General features: G+C 39.0%; 1 protein-coding gene across 2 annotated transcripts in view; it reads right to left on the reverse strand.

Moving 5' to 3' along the window:
- Nucleotides 1-16,100, reverse strand: part of ETFA (electron transfer flavoprotein subunit alpha) — an 88,502-nt gene that overhangs the window by 52,656 nt on the left and 19,746 nt on the right. Inside the window, exons 5-10 of one of the 2 annotated variants that reach the window (XM_047795480.1) lie at nt 14,874-14,973; nt 13,693-13,803; nt 12,684-12,785; nt 11,491-11,559; nt 4,839-4,921; nt 4,047-4,077 (exon numbers count right to left, since the gene is read on the reverse strand). In XM_047795480.1, the coding sequence (XP_047651436.1) occupies nt 4,066-4,077; nt 4,839-4,921; nt 11,491-11,559; nt 12,684-12,785; nt 13,693-13,803; nt 14,874-14,973 (477 nt within the window). In that variant the 3' untranslated portion in view covers nt 4,047-4,065. Of the gene's footprint in view, nt 1-4,046; nt 4,078-4,838; nt 4,922-11,490; nt 11,560-12,683; nt 12,786-13,692; nt 13,804-14,873; nt 14,974-16,100 lie in introns of those variants that run through there. The other variant, XM_047795479.1, reaches the window with a different exon arrangement.

The following is a 16,100-nucleotide window of genomic DNA, read 5'->3' on the forward strand; positions in this document are numbered from 1 at the left end:
AAATATTAGTCAAAGTCATCAATATATTAAAACAGATTAACATATCATGATCAGTCAGGTAGAGTTGTTTTTATCACAGTAATTTAAGGCAGTTTAACATTTAAAAAACTAAATAATGTAATTAATCACATTAACGGAATAGAGTGGAAAAACCATGATCATCTCAAAACATGCAGAAAATATTTGACAAAATCCAACAAGTTAATGATAACAACTCTTAGCAAACTGGGACAAAAGGGAAGTTTCTCAACTTGATGCCATTAAAATAAATAGGAAAGCCACAGATTGGGAGAAAATATTTGCAAAACATATCTGACAAGAAACTCATATCTAGAATAGATTAAAGAGAAAAAACAAAAAAACTTCTACAACTCCATAACAAAAAGATAGGTAATTCAATTAAAAAAGGGTCAAAGGGGCGTTCCCATCATGGTGCAGTGGTTAATGAATCCGACTAGGAACCATGAGGTTGCGGGTTTGGTCCCTGCCCTTGCTCAGTGGGTTAAGGATCTGGCGTTGCCGTGAGCTGTGGTGTAGGTTGCAGACGCGGCTCGGATCCCGCGTTGCTGTGGCTCTGGTGTAGGTCGGCGGCTACAGCTCTGATTGGACCCCTAGCCTGGGAACCTCCATATGCCACGGGAGTGGCCCTAGAAAAGCCAAAAAAAAAAAAAAAGAAAGAAAGAAAGAAAAGAAGATAAATTAAAAAAAAAAAAGGGTCAAAGATTTCAACAGACACTTCATAAGGAAGATATTTGAATGGTAGTGTTCATCATCATGGATATCAGGGAAATGCACATTAAAATCACAACAAGGTACACTACAAACACACCTGAACAGCTAAAATGCCAAATACTGGTGAAAATGAGGCACAAGTGGAACCCGAATATATAGTTGGTGGGAATACAAAATTGTCCAACACCTTTGGGAAGAGATGAGCCAGAATGGCGGGGGAAGGGGGTGTGTGTGTGTCAGAGTCCAAGCAAGGTGGGAAGAGTATCTATCTAGCCGGGCTGAATGTTCAGCGCAGGGTGTGGGAGCCTGAGTAGGGTAAGGAGGTCATTTGTGCAGGGTAGGGTATTGGCATGGTCCAAGTTTTTCACTGTCAGGGAAAGGCAAACAGGGAAAGGGAAAGAACTAGAACTGACCCTATGGTAATGGTCTGGAATTGGTGCCATCACTGTAAACTCATGGTTTTCAATATATATAAACTGATATTGAAACAATACAAATGTGTTTATATGTGTATATAAATAATATAAACACATATGTGTGTATCTGCCTATGAATACACATGGTTACACACATTCACTAGCTTTCTTCACTGAGGGGTCCTAGGAACAGCAACATCCAAACAGCAATGAATGGAATTAATATCCAGATGTCAGCTTCATAACTATTATTCACTAAAAGGAACCTAAAAGATGATGCCAGGGCTGAGGGAGGCAAAGTACAAAAAGCTTGGACCATCTTATTCTGTAAGTATAAAAGGGCCCAAAGAATGATGGGAACATGTTGAAAAGACACAAAAGCCACCCTGAAGGGTTACTCACTGGCCAAAGGTGGAACAATTTGTACATCAATAAAAATAACAGATTTTCACCCACTGAATAAAAGAGGAACCATAAGTCCTATTATAAATACATGAATATTTATTTAATATTCACTTATAAATAAACATAAAGGAATAAGTTACAAGTTTGAGGAGAACTGCAATATTTACATTTCAAAGTACCTTCTCACAACATTTATCAATTACAAATGGAAAAATAACTTTACAGTAGAGAAGTTTGACAGCTATCACCTTAATCAAATGGTCAAAGTGAAAATCTAATTAGATACAATGAAACTGTGTACCATCTGACAGGATGAGCTATCACTTTAATGATATTCCTGTCAAAGATGTACGTATAACCTAAAACAAATGGTGAAGAGACAGCAAACAAATCCAACTTGAGGGACATTTCATTCTACAAACTAGCTCTCCTATAATTTTCAAAAATGTCAAGGTCATTGAAGTCAGATAGGAACTGTCTAAGATACAAGGATAACATGACAACTGTATGCGACACGTGAAAGGAACTACATCCTTTTGCTGTAAAGGACATATTGGGACAACTGGCAAAACCTGAACAGGGTCTGATGATTAGACAGTATTGATGTATTGATGTGAATGTTCTGATTTTAAAAAGTTGTATTGTTTTATAGGTGAATATCCTACATACTTGAAGATGATGGGGAATCATTTCAGCAACTTACTCTCAAAGTCTCCATAAAAATAAAGGTTTTTACTCAAAAGTTTTCTGTAAACTTGAGCATCTCAAAAAAGTTTTATACAACCACTATGGAAAACAGTATGGAGATACCTCAGAAAACTAAATACAGAACTATTGTATGATCCAGCAATCCCACTCGTGGGCATATATCCCAGACAAAACTTTCACTGAAGAAGATACATGTACCCCTATGTTCAGTGCAGCACTAGTCACAATAGCCAAGACATGGAAACAACCTAAATGTCCATTGACAAATGAATGGATTAAGAAGATGTGGTACATATACACAATGAATACTACTCCACCATAAAAAAACAACAAAATTATGCCATTTGAAATCTTATCTGACTTCAAAGAAGTTGAATAACACAAAATGTATTAACCATCAATACATTAGATCTTATTAAAAATTAAAAATTTTGGAGTTCCCGTCGTGGCTCAGTGATTGACAAATCCGACTGGGAACCATGAGGTTGTAGGTTAGATCCCTGGTCGTGCTCAGTGGGTTAGGGATCCAGCGTTGCCGTGAGCTGTGGTGTGGGTTGCAGATGCGGCTCAGATCCCTTGTTGCTATGGCTCTGGCAAAGGCCAGTGGCTATAGCTCTGATTCGACCCCTAGCCTGGTAACCTCCATGTGCTGTGGGAGCAGCCCAAGACAAAAAAATAAAATAAAAATAAAAATTTCTCCTCATCAAAAGAAAATGAATAAAGAAGCAATAAAAAAGAGTTCCTGTCGTGGCTCAGTGGTTAACAAATCTGACTAGAAACCATGAGGTTGCAGGTTCGATCCCTGGCCTTGCTCAATGGGTTAAGGATCTGGCGTTGCCGTGAGCTGTGGTGTAGGTCGCAGACATGGCTCAGATCCTACGTTGCTGTGGCTGTGGTGCAGGCCGGTGGCTATAGCTCTGATTAGACCCCTAGCCTGGGAAACTCTGTGTGCTGCAGGAGCAACCCCAGAAAAGACCAAAAAAAAAAAAAAAGGCAATAAAAAGACAAAAAGCACATTTTTAAAATTGGCAAAAGCAGCTGAGGTCACTGTGAAGGCATGGGTTCAATCACCGGCCCAGCACAATGGGTTAAAAGATCCAGCATTACCAATGCTGGACTCAGTGATTGACAAATCCGACTGCAGCTCGGACTCACTCCCTGGCCCAGGAACTTCCAAATGCCATGGGGGCAGCCATAAAAATAAAGTAAAATGGGAAAACTATTGAACATGCTTTAAAACAGACTTCAAAGACAAGACAAACATTTTGAGTATTTCAAAATTTAGAATGAATATCCGATAAAATAGGGCACTAAGATGAGATTTTTTGAAATGTATATGATTTAATATCTTGTTTTGAAATACATTTAAGAAAAATACCACTTTGACATCTATAAAACTCATTTTCCTCCACACATTAAAGACAAACTGGCTAAAAGTTCTATTCACTACAAACACCTAGGAAATGAGCACAATCATTAGATATAGTTAGTGATTCAACTGTGAAACCAAAGCATTCCCTTTCTAAGTTTTGGATAGTTTTAACTGAAGTCTAGTATCACTTACCTGCACAGATAAGAATCTTCTGGGAGTTCCCGTCGTGGCGCAGTGGAAACGAATCCAACTAGGAATCATGAGGTTGTGGGTTGGATCCCTGGCCTCACTGAGTGGGTCAAGGATCTGGTGCTGCCGTGAGCTGTGGTGTAGGTCACAGACGTGGCTTGGATCCTGGGTTGCTGTGGCTGTGGGTGTAGGCCTGTGGCTACAGCTCCCATTAGACCCCTAGCCTGGGAACCTCCACATGCCTCAGGTGGGGCCCTAAAAAGACAAAAAAAAAAAAAAATCTTCTGAATTTCATGCAATCAGACATTACAGAAATAAACTAAGCGTTTAAGAAGAGATGACTGTCATTCACAGTTCCCAATTTTGAGATTCTGCATTAATACAGATTCATCATTTTTACTGATAGATTTTTGTAACGTACTGGATTTATGGTAAATGTTAATGTGAACTTATAAAACCCATTTAATAATAAAAAATGCTGCTTCTATCTCTCTTTTTTTTTTTTGGTCTTTTTAGGGCTGCACCTGCAGCATATGGAAGTTTCCAGGCTAGGAGTTGAATCAGAGCTGCAGCTGCCAGCCTATACCACAGCCACAGCAATGGGGGACCTGAGCCACATCTGCCACCTATGCCACAGCTCATGGCAATGCCAGATCCTGAAGCTACTGAGTGAGGCCAAGGATCGAATCTGTGTCCTCATGGATACTACTTGGGTTATTACCACTGAGCTACAATGGAAACCCCCAATTTCATATTTAGTTGTGACATGAATTAGACGAAGTATTCTACTGCTTTAAAAAAAAATCTGAAAAACAATGCTGAACTTAAGAACTGCTATGCATTTTACTAAGGCCAAGAAATCCACAGACCTGTTGAGAAGGATACATTCACCACGGTAACGGCTAACTGCTTAGGTACACTGAATAGGACATACATCACTGAAATGATCGTTCCACAAACACATACAATTCTTATCCCCATAGATTTTGCATAACACATTTTATTGCAGTACTTACAGGTGCTACTATTTTTCCTGTCTGTCCAACTTGCATGTCATTGGGAACAAAGCCAGCATCAACAGCTGCACGAGAAGCACCAACTAAGGACAAAAAATATTTGTCATTTTTTTAAGCTCTGGTATTCAGCTAGTTGGGATATTTATTGATAACTATTAAAAAAGACACTGACATAGTACATACATAAAACATACATTTTAACTTGTTGGGATGTCATTATATAAAGGTCCTTTACCCAGTAAGTTCATAGCTTTTAAAGAAAGCTATAATGCCATTACCCTGGGACCAGATAGAGAGTTACGTATAAACACAACAGAAAGGTTTAACCTGTATTTTCTACCTAAAAATTAGAATTGAACTAGCCTGCTATCCTCATTCAGCAGGAGGCAGCAGCCCTGTACTAGGAGGAAAGCCACCCCCTCTCCTGGCAGGGGTCAACTAGGAGCCACAGGTCCTCTACATCTCCATCTAGCGAGGACCAAAGAGGGAGCCCTCGACAATACTCCTCATTACCTCCTAACACTCAGCCTCACAAGCACTACCTAACTTCAGTCAGGCAGGACTACGAACACTCTGCCCTTTATTTCCATCAGTCACTGCAACAAGCCCCACACTCAAGGTTATCCTTCATAACCCATACGCTAATCTCCATAACACCGTGCATGCTCCCCAATTTGTACCCAACTCCCACTACTCCTCCATTCCTCAACACTTACACCATGATTTCTTGATCTCAGAGCCTAATATCAGCAAACCACAAGTATCTTCCATTTGTCTAGATATGCCCTGAGGACGAGGACTCCCTAGGCCCTCTCCAACAGATACAGCTTTGTCTGCCACCATCCTCATACCACTGGGCCTAGAGGTGGTACTCCAGGCCCCCCACTGCCAATCTCAGAAAGTTTCCCCTCCTCCCTCCTTAAAAGCCTTCAGCTCTGACTCTCATGTCTTCTGACTCTGGCACCCATATATTGCCATGTCATCTATCAACCAGCAAGCAGGTTAATCCTCTTCATTTCTCAGTGATTTTTAGCTTCTGGGTCTTTGTCATTTTCTCCAATACTAGTCTTAATTCTTCATGACTTCAACACCCTGGCTTCTCAGTTTCATGAGAGCAACCTCCATTCAACCTCAGCTACACCCATGGTCATATCCCCAACTATCCATTACCAATATCCCTCAATAATCTAAGTTCCAAAGTCTCTCTGGGACTTCCTCTTTCCAGTCCAGCTGCCTCCTTTTAGTATCCTACTCCAACAATCCTCTGACCATTGAGATCCACAATACTATTCGTCATCCTTCTCTCCCCTCCTGTTCTCTCTTCTTTCTTTACCCAGTTTAATTTCCATGATCAATGACTCTAATCACACCTTTGCATATGCCTTCAATTTCCTTGCCCTCCTCTTAATCTTCACACTCAATTGGAAAACCTCTACCTCTGGTTACTGACTAAGCAATCTTTCCACCTTTTCCATACCTGTCCTACTATAGTTCAGCATGACTGGAGGAAAAACACCAACACTTGTTCATGTTAACTGGGTTTTTACCTAAAATAAATAGGCCTTAATTCTCTTGCTATGTCCTAAACTATAATTTCATATCTCCTGCCTACTTCCCTGGGGGAAAAAAACAAAAACAAAAACAAAAAAAACAAACCTGAAACAATCAGAAGAGAACAATTCTCACTTCAACATGCACCTGTGTCCATATTTTCTAATTTACTCAAGGATATTGTTCCAGAAACTTTCTTATCTCCTGTGTGATTAATCTCTCCTTAACTGGAGCATTCCCATCAGCGTGTAAACATGCCATCATCTGTCTAATCGTTAAAAAGTCCCTCTGTTGGTCCTGCTCCCCCTGTAGCTACTGTCTATTTCTCCGCTCTCCTATACAGATAAATCCTTCTAAAGAGTTATCTGTAGTCACTGGCATTAGAGACAGGCCTCCCATTCCATTTCTAAAAATTTTTATTAAAATATTAACACAGAGAAAAGCACAAAAATCACAAATGTAGTATTTGCTCAATGGCTTATAATAAAGAGAATACAATCATGTAACCAATACCTAGGACCACTCTTTTAAACCCATTCCAATAAAGTTTTTTAAATTTTTTTTTAAATTTTTTAATTTTTAGGGCCACACCTGCAGCATATGGAGGTTCCCAGGCTAGGGGTCGAATTGAAGCTACAGCTGCCGGTCTACACCACAGCCACAGCAACATAGGATCCGAGCCATGTCTTCGACCTACACCCCAGCTCACGGCAGCACCAGATCCTTGACCCACTCAGTGAGCCCAGGGAGTGAGCCCACAACTTCAAGGTTCCTAGATGGGTTTGTTTCCACTGTGCCGCGAAGGGAACTCCGAATTCCAATCAAGTTTTTGCCTTCACCATCCTACTAAAACTGCTCAAAGTCACCCATGGCCTCTAAGTGGCTAAATCCATCAGTCACTTTTCAGTGCCCATCTTCCTTAACTATTAGCAGCATCTGACACAGTCAATCACTCTTCCCCTTACTCCAACACTTCTCTTGGATTCCAAAACACTGCACTCTCTATCCTGGTTTTCCTGCCTTGCTTACCCACTCCTTTTTGGACTTAGTTCTCCTTCTCCCATATCTCTTAATCTTGCCGTGTCTAGGTTTTAGTCCTGGGACCTTTTTTATATCTACACTCAATCCCCCCGGTGATTTCATCTAGTCTCATGGCTTCAAATACCATAAATACAACTGAGTCCCAAATTTCTATCTCTAGCCCAAACTGCTGAATTCCACATTCCTACACTAATTGCTTAACTGACATCTCTACCAGGATGTCTATTATTAGACATCGCAAAACTTAGAACAGTCATTTCTCAATATCTGCGGGGGACTGGTTTCAGGACCCCACAAGGTTAACCAAATCTAAGGATGCTCAAGTCCCTTATATAAAATGGCACAGTATTTGCATATAACCTACGCACACCCTCCTGTAGACAGGCACACCTCAGAGATATTGCCAGTTCAGTCCCAAACCACAATAAAGCACAGTACATGGATGTGTTGGGTTCCCAGTGCATACAAGAGTTATGTTTACACCACACTATGGTCTATTAAATGTGCAATAGCATTATGTCTAAAAAAAAAAAATGTACATTATCTTAATTTAAAAATACTTTATTGCAGAGTTTCTGCTGTGGTACAGCAGGTTGAGGATCCAGCATTGCTACAGCTATGCGTAGGTTGCAACCATGGACTGCATTTGATCCCTGGCCTGGGAACTTCCATGTATAGGTGTGGCCATAAAAAGAAAAAAAAATTTATTGCCCAAAAATGCTAATCATCATCTGAGCCTTCAGCAGGTCTTTTGGCAATAGTAATGCAAATATCACTGATCACTGTAATATAATAATAATGAACAAGTTTGAAATATTGTAAGAATTACCAAAATGTGACACATGAAGTGAGCAAATGCTGTTGGAAAAATGGCACCAATAGGCTTGCTCAACGCAGGGATGCCACAAACCCCCAGTTTGTGAAAAACACAATATCTGTAGAGTTCAAAGCCTGTACTTTATATTTTTTATTTTTTTAATTTTTATTTATTTCTTTGGGCTGCACTTGAGGCATATGCGAGTTCCCAAGCTAGGGGTCCAATCGGAGCTACAGCTACCGGCCTACGTACGCCACAGCCAGAGCAACACAGGATCCGAGCCACACCTTCGACCTACACCACAGCGCATGGCAATACTGGATCCTTAATCCACTGAGTGAGGCCAGGGATCTAACCCGCATCCTCATGGATCCTAGTCGGGTTTGTTAACTGCTGAGCCACGAACGGAACTACCACAATGCCTCTACTTTAAATCATCTCTAACTTTCTTATAATACCTAATAATGTAAATGCTATAAAGAGCTGCCAATATGAAGCAATTTCAAGCTGTGTTTTTTGGGGGAGCTTTCTGGGATTTTTTTCCTCCCCCAAATATTTTTTATCCAAGATTGGTTGAATTCATTGCAGAACCTGCAGATGTGCAGGGCTGACTGTATGCCCAAAAGCGAACTCTTGCTTTCTCCTTAGAAACTGTGCCACTTAGGGTATTCCCTACCTCAGCTAATACCAACTCCATCCTACCAGTTGCCAGATAAAACCTTGCTCAGAATCTATATTCGATCTGTCAGGAAATCCCAAGAGTTCTACATTCAGCCACATACCCTGATACTGACTATTTCTGCCCATGTCTACAACTACTAACCTGGTCCAAGCCATGAGCATCTCTCACCTGAATGATTGAAACAGCCTCCTAATTGAGCTCCCTGTTACTGCACTTATCACTCTATAGTCTATTCTCAAAGTTGTAGCCAGAGTGATTCTTTTAATATTTGTCAAATCATGCGACTCTTTTCTCAAACCTTTTAATGGTTCCCCATTTCATTCAGAGAAAACCAATCTCCTTAAAAAGGCCTCCAAGCCCTATATGACCTGGTCTATTACTCCCAATCTAATCTCTTAGGACCCACGCTTTTCGCACTTTTCATTCCAGCCACACTAGCCTCTTTGCTATTCAACATAGAGGCCAGACATGTTCCTGCTTTAGCCAAGCCCTCTGCACTTTCCTGGTCCCTCTACCTGAAACACACTCACTCAGGTCTCCTCATGGCTTGCTGCCTTACCTTCTTCATACCTTTATTTGGATGCTTCCTTATCAAGGCCTACTCTAACCAGCTTATTTAAAACTGTAACCCTCCCTCTCCAATACTTGTCATCCTCCTTTTCCTGTTCTATTATTTTCCATTGCATTTACTACCCTCTAACATGCTATATTATTTACTAATTTATTGGGTTTAGTGTCTATGGCAGGCAGAGAAATGGCCACTCCAAAGTTATACTCACTTTCTAATATCCAGAACCTCTGATTACTTGTATGACAGCAGATATGACATAAAGTTAAAGATCTTGGGAAAAGGCACTTATTCTGGATTATCTAAGTAGGCTCTAAATGTCATCATAGGAGTTCCCGTCATGGCTCAGTGGTAAACGAACCCGACTAGGAACCATGAGGTTGTGGGTTCGGTCCCTGGCCTTGTTCAGTGGGTTAAGGATCCGGTGTTGCCGTGAGCTGTGGTGTAGGTCGCAGATGCGGCTCGGATCCCACCTAGCTGTGGCTCTGGCATAGGCTGGCGGCTACAGCTCCAATTCGACCCCTAGCCTGGGAACCTCCATATGCCGTGGGTGCGGCCCTAGAAAAAGGCAAAAAGTCAAAAAAAAAAAAAAGTCATCACATGTATCCTTGTAAGAGGGAGAGAAAGGGAGATATGACACATATACAGAGAGAAGAAACTTATAGGAAGACAGAGGCAGAACCTGAAGTGACACGGCCACAAATTCAGGAATGCCAGGGCAGTCTCTGGTAACTGGAGACAAACAGATTCACCCCCAGAGGGAGTATGGCCCTGTCAACACCTTAATTTCAACACACTTCAGGCCTTTAGAACTGTGAGAGAAATTTTTTGGTTTTTTTTTTTTTAAATCTTTTTAGGGCTGTACCCACAGCATGTGGAGGTTCCCAGGCTAGGGGTCAAATCAGAGTTGCAGCTGCCGGCCTACACCATAGCCACAGCAATGTGGGATCTGAGCCACATCTGTGACCGACCACCATAGCGCACAGCAACATTGGATACTTAACCCACCAAGCGAGGCCAGGGATTGAACCTACGTCCTCTTGGATACTAGTCAGATTCGTGTCCGCTGAGCCACGACAGGGAACTCCTAATTTTCTGCTGTTTTAAGCCACTGAGTTAACGTTATTTGTTACAGTAACCCACAGGAAACTCATACAGAATCTAGACTCACCAAACAGAAATGTAACGTCTATCGAGGCATGGATTTTGCTTATTTTGTCCACTGCTTTTTCCCTAACTCCTAAAATAGTGCCTGCCACATGGGAAACATTTGATAAACATCTGTTCAATTAAAGAATGAATAAATGAAATAAACACCTTTAGTCAAATACTACCAACTGATTATAAAAAGTCAATATCAAACCTTTATTCAGACAAAATCATAACTGTTCCTATGGCTGCACATATTAGGTGATATAAAACCAGAGGAAAATCCTAGAAGGTTATACATAAAACTCTCAAAAGGGGAGAACAGAACAGAAACATTTTTATAAAAACAAGGATATACTCATGTAATAGTGACATAATTAAAAACTAAAATACTTTAAAATTTCTCATTTTTCACTCCATTCTTAAGACGCTTTTAATAAAGTTCTATGTTCTCTATAAATTTAAAAAATAATGTTAAATGTTGATTTCTCTTTGTATGAGAGATTTACATTAGACCACCAATAAAAAGAATAACAAGGGCCTTCCTGAATCTGATATAGACAATGAAGCTGACATTTGATTTTTTTTTTAATGGAAACAACTACTAAAATTTGGCAAATGTTAAGAACGTCACATAAATAATAAAGAATGAGGACACCCTTTCCTCATTAAATACTACACCATTTACTTGGAGACTAAAAAAACTTAGAAAACAGAGAGAAAAGCTGAAAACCAGAGAAAGCAAAAAATGTGTAGCTCTGAGTGACCTATACACAAATGAAATAATGAAGAAAAAATTTCCAATGAAATGGTAACATTTTTCAACTAAGGGAAATAATTTTACCTGCAGCATGTAGTTGATCTGCCAAATCATACAACAACTTAAAGTTCTCTCCACTCTTCAAACCCCGACCTTATTTAAAAAGATAAAATAAATTAACCAAACATAAACTCCATTCCACAAAAATTTTGCAATTTTGGATACATGAGAGGATCTTCATGTTAGACCCCTGCCGTTTCCTCTAGAAAGCCTTTCCTGAGTTCTCCAGTAACACTCTCGTACATTTCCTATAAAGCATTCAACACTACTGTAATTAACTCACAAAATTCCACTCGAACAAAAGCACTTTAAATAGAGGATCCATATCTATCTTGGTCACTGCTATATTCACAGTATTTAGCAATATTTAAATGGCTGAAAGAAGTTGTTATTTGCATGGAAGTCACTCCTCTAGACTTTAAACTCCTTTAAGAGCAAGAACAATCTGCCTTTCCTCTTTGTTTCTCCAGCACTTTGCAATGGCCCTCACCAAGAACACATACCCAGTAAACATTTCTTGAACAAACAAGTCAATGGATTAGTCAGATATACACCTTTCTGAAATATTAAATTATTTCCTCTCAATGCCACTTGCAATATGAGGCTGTTTGGAAGCTTAATTATTTCATTTGATGTTTATTTTGGAAAGATTTTTAAATCATAACATTACTTTTTAAAAAGAAAGTCAGCGGGCTATAAATTTATTTATTATGATTGTATTTTTAAAATAAGGAGCATGATATACAATAAGAAGCAAGTCTTATGAAGCATCAACAGCTTTGATATTAAATGCGAGGAAACTTTCAAAGAGTTATTCATAGAGGTCTGCACAACCCTGGATGTCTTTCAAAGTAGAGCAAGGGTGGGAATCATAAAACACAGTCCTGAGATTCCAACCCGTTCTTTCCATGATGCAGAAGCCAACCACACTCTTTAGAAATAACAGAGAAGACAAAGATACCAAGTTGCAAAGCTATGGACTTCAGATTTACACCATGCTCCCCCTGGTGCCAATGACACACATTTGCAAACAGAAGAGCAAACTGTGTATTAAACTCATGATTCCGTTTTCCCATTTAGTACAAGAGGACTAATACTTGCAACTTATCTACTTCTTACATTTGAAAAAATCAGTGCTCCTCTGAAATAAAAACTAATAAAAGCATTTTAACTTTACACCATCTTGTAAAATTAATAAATTAAAATATTCCACTTACCACCAGAAACTACCACTTTGGCACCTGTCAGCTCTGGTCGATCACTTTTTGTTAATTTCTGGTCAAGCCATTCTGATATCCCCACTGGGGACGCACTTGATGCTGCGCATATTGATATACATAACAAAACAAAGACTATGAGTTCAAGTAAAATTCTATAAGAGAATAAACTTAAAGAATTCCATAAAATTTAAGTTTATTAGTTATATGAATTTTTTGTTCTTCTCATTTCGTTCTCTCTGATTTCTGGAAAGATTCAAGGGAACTAGATTGCAGCCTTCACCTCATTAGGTGTATAACTTTTGAGAAGTCATTTAATTCTGAGTCTACCTGTAAAACTGGAGTAATCCTCTCTCTACAAGGTTTAATAAGATACTGTATATGTTAAAGCGTAACACCCTCCATATGTTTACTACTATGGCATTCTCCTATCGTACAGAATCTCTATTATAGTAGGAAACAGAGGAGAGTAAAAAATCAATACGACAGATTAATCTTTTTTTTTTTTGTCTTTTTGCTATTTCTTTGGGCCGCTCCCGAGGCATATGGAGATTCCCAGGCTAGGGGTCGAATCTGAGCTGTAGCGGCTGGCCTATACCAGAGCCACAGCAATGTGAGATCCGAGCCGCGTCTGTGACCTACACCACAGCTCACGGCAACGCCGGATCGTTAACCCACTGAGCAAGGGCAGGGACCGAACCCGCAACCTCATGGTTCCTAGTCGGATTCGTCAACCACTGCACTACGACGGGAACTCCAACAGGTTAATCTTGATGGACCCCATCCTCCTACCCCTCTGACATACCAAAGCAACTATCCCAGTACCAAAAATATTATGAAAAAGACATGTCATAAATAATACTTCTTTTTGTATAAGCTTGGGAAAATCAATTATTTCGACTCTCAAACACTCTGCCTTAGAAATTTAATTAGAGGCCATCTTTTATTCTAATATAAAACTCTGAACTAAAAATATAAGAAACTAACACAAATACAAATGAACTCTTACCCTTTTCTGAAATGGCACTACCTCCACTTGTTGCTGCAGCTTCAAAAGATGTTCCTCGGACAGAAAACACCTTCACTTTCTCATCACACTTCACTGTACATAAAGCATTTCCTAAAAAACACATTTATTTTTTAAAAAAGTAACCATGAAAGGCAAAAACAAAACAAAACAAACAAAACCCAAGTATTTCCTTGAGGTTCAGAATTTATTTCACAAAGAAAAGGAAGAAATAACTAAGGACAAGTTAGTTGTTTTCTACCCCTATTAAGTATAGGAAAACAGACTATTACACTGAAGAAACATTATCAGTGGATATCTGTATAACCTTGGATGTCTTTAAAAAGAGAACAAATTCTGACCTGCCTGGAAGAAACAAACTGGAAAAGGCAGCCAAACTAATGAGGTATGCTCTTCCTAAAAGGTATAGAGACAAAAGCTTCCTTCTCCAAAAACAACATAATGTGTAACTCAACAACATGAAGTACAACAACTTAAAACAAATGAAGCTACTATGAATGCTAAGGAAGGAAGCTAAGTGAAAACGTGATAGGGCATAAAGGACAAGCAAGAAGTGGGATAGGCCAAGATTTTAAAAGGATTGAGACCTTTCTCATGGCTTAACAATCACATTAAGAATGACCTAAACTATGGCTGCGTATTTCCCTCTAAACACTACTAAAAATGAAAAATCTGATTTGAGAATCGACCATTTATACTAAAACACACAACTTTGATCAAAACAAAGTTCACTGCCTTCTCTGGCCCCACTAGAGACCAGCATGCCTGGCAAAAGAGCAATCAAATAAAGAGACACTGAAATGAATTTCTTAATGCAGATGGCAATGAAGTAAAAGCAGCAAAGATGATTGAAAACACTACTTTAAAAAACAGAAGGTTTTGCTTTTCCAAGTGCCACTTATAAAATATACTGAATAGTAAATCTAATTTTTATTGATCACTGAAAAAATCTCACTCTGTATACTGAATGACCAGGAAGGAAAGTAATGTGTTCTAGATCTATCAGAGGGAATGTGATATCATGGCCTAGCAGCAATTCTAAGATTTTCCTCACAAATTTTTTAAGGTGATCTATGCTTTAAAATCCTATCTTCAAGATTACTTTTGTTTTTAAAAAATTTTTCAAAAATTTAACATACTGGTTATTTTCCTTGGGTACTCACCTGCATAAATAGGTCTCACAAATGTGTCAGGTGATTTGATTGCAATGATGTCAGAAATAGGGGCAACATCGAGTTTGGCTGCTATTCGGGGCAAAAGGTTCTAAAAGCAAAATAAGTAGTGACTTACATACATGCTGATGGATGGCTATACAATATCAGCAATAACATTCTCTAAATGCAAACTCTGTAGAATTTTTGTTAAATGTAATGCTAGAGCCGCATCTGCAACCTGTGCAAGGCCAGGGATCGAACATGAGTCCTCATGGACACTGTGTCGGGTTCTTAACTGGCTGAGTTACAACTTGGTATGTGACACCACGTTTAGCAAGCAAAGTTTCCTTAAATAACAGAGTTCAAGTTCCTTTCCTCATTCCATTCCCAAGTCCTCTCTGTCCCACTAAGAATTCTGTCAGGATTATCCTCCAATCATTCCTTTATTCGGCATCCTCCCATGTGCATGTACAGTTGTACTAATAAATAGGCACTAAGATGTATTGTTTTAATTTTTAATACACACACTCTAAGACCCTCAACTAAATTTATAAACCCCCAGAGAGCAGAGGGCTCTCTGCTTCTACTTCTCTTGTGTCTCTACCTTATAGCTAATAAGTGGTTCTATATAAATTGTTGCTATTGATTCTGACAGCCTGAGTCAAATTTCCTCCTGCTGCATCTTCAAATAGTAAAGATTTTCTAATTTTCAGTCTATTATTACCTATTTATATAGTAATCCCCTTCCAACCTTGATAAAAGAGCTACTAAAAAGTACTGTAGTTTATAAAACAATTAGAAAAAATTAAGATTTCATAGGAAACAAAGAGCTTGGGAAAACAATTAAAATGCCATTAAACATAGTTCTAACTTGGTAAATAAGAGGTTTAGAAGATAACTGCTTTTAAAACAAACCAAATTTGTTAGCACTCAAAGGCTGTGTCATTAAGTAATTCTTTTCCTGAACCACCTTCTTTAACTGTTTAAGGAAATTCTGCTAGAATACTGTTACCAGCTGAGCAGATTCTCTTACAGATTTTATGTTATACAGATTGTTCCTATTTTTAAAGTTTTAAAACTTTCTAAATCTCTTGAAATTTATTACCTTTTGTACTTCTATCATCCCTTGTTTTATTTTAGCACATCTTGAAAAAAACATTTACCACAGTTCTTAAAGGCACATGTTTTTCCAAGTCTGATTTTCTGTTTAAATGTCCTGAGAGAGAAGATGGTATA

The sequence above is a fragment of the Phacochoerus africanus genome, chromosome 9 (assembly GCF_016906955.1).
Source record: "Phacochoerus africanus isolate WHEZ1 chromosome 9, ROS_Pafr_v1, whole genome shotgun sequence".
Lineage (NCBI taxonomy): Eukaryota > Metazoa > Chordata > Mammalia > Artiodactyla > Suidae > Phacochoerus > Phacochoerus africanus.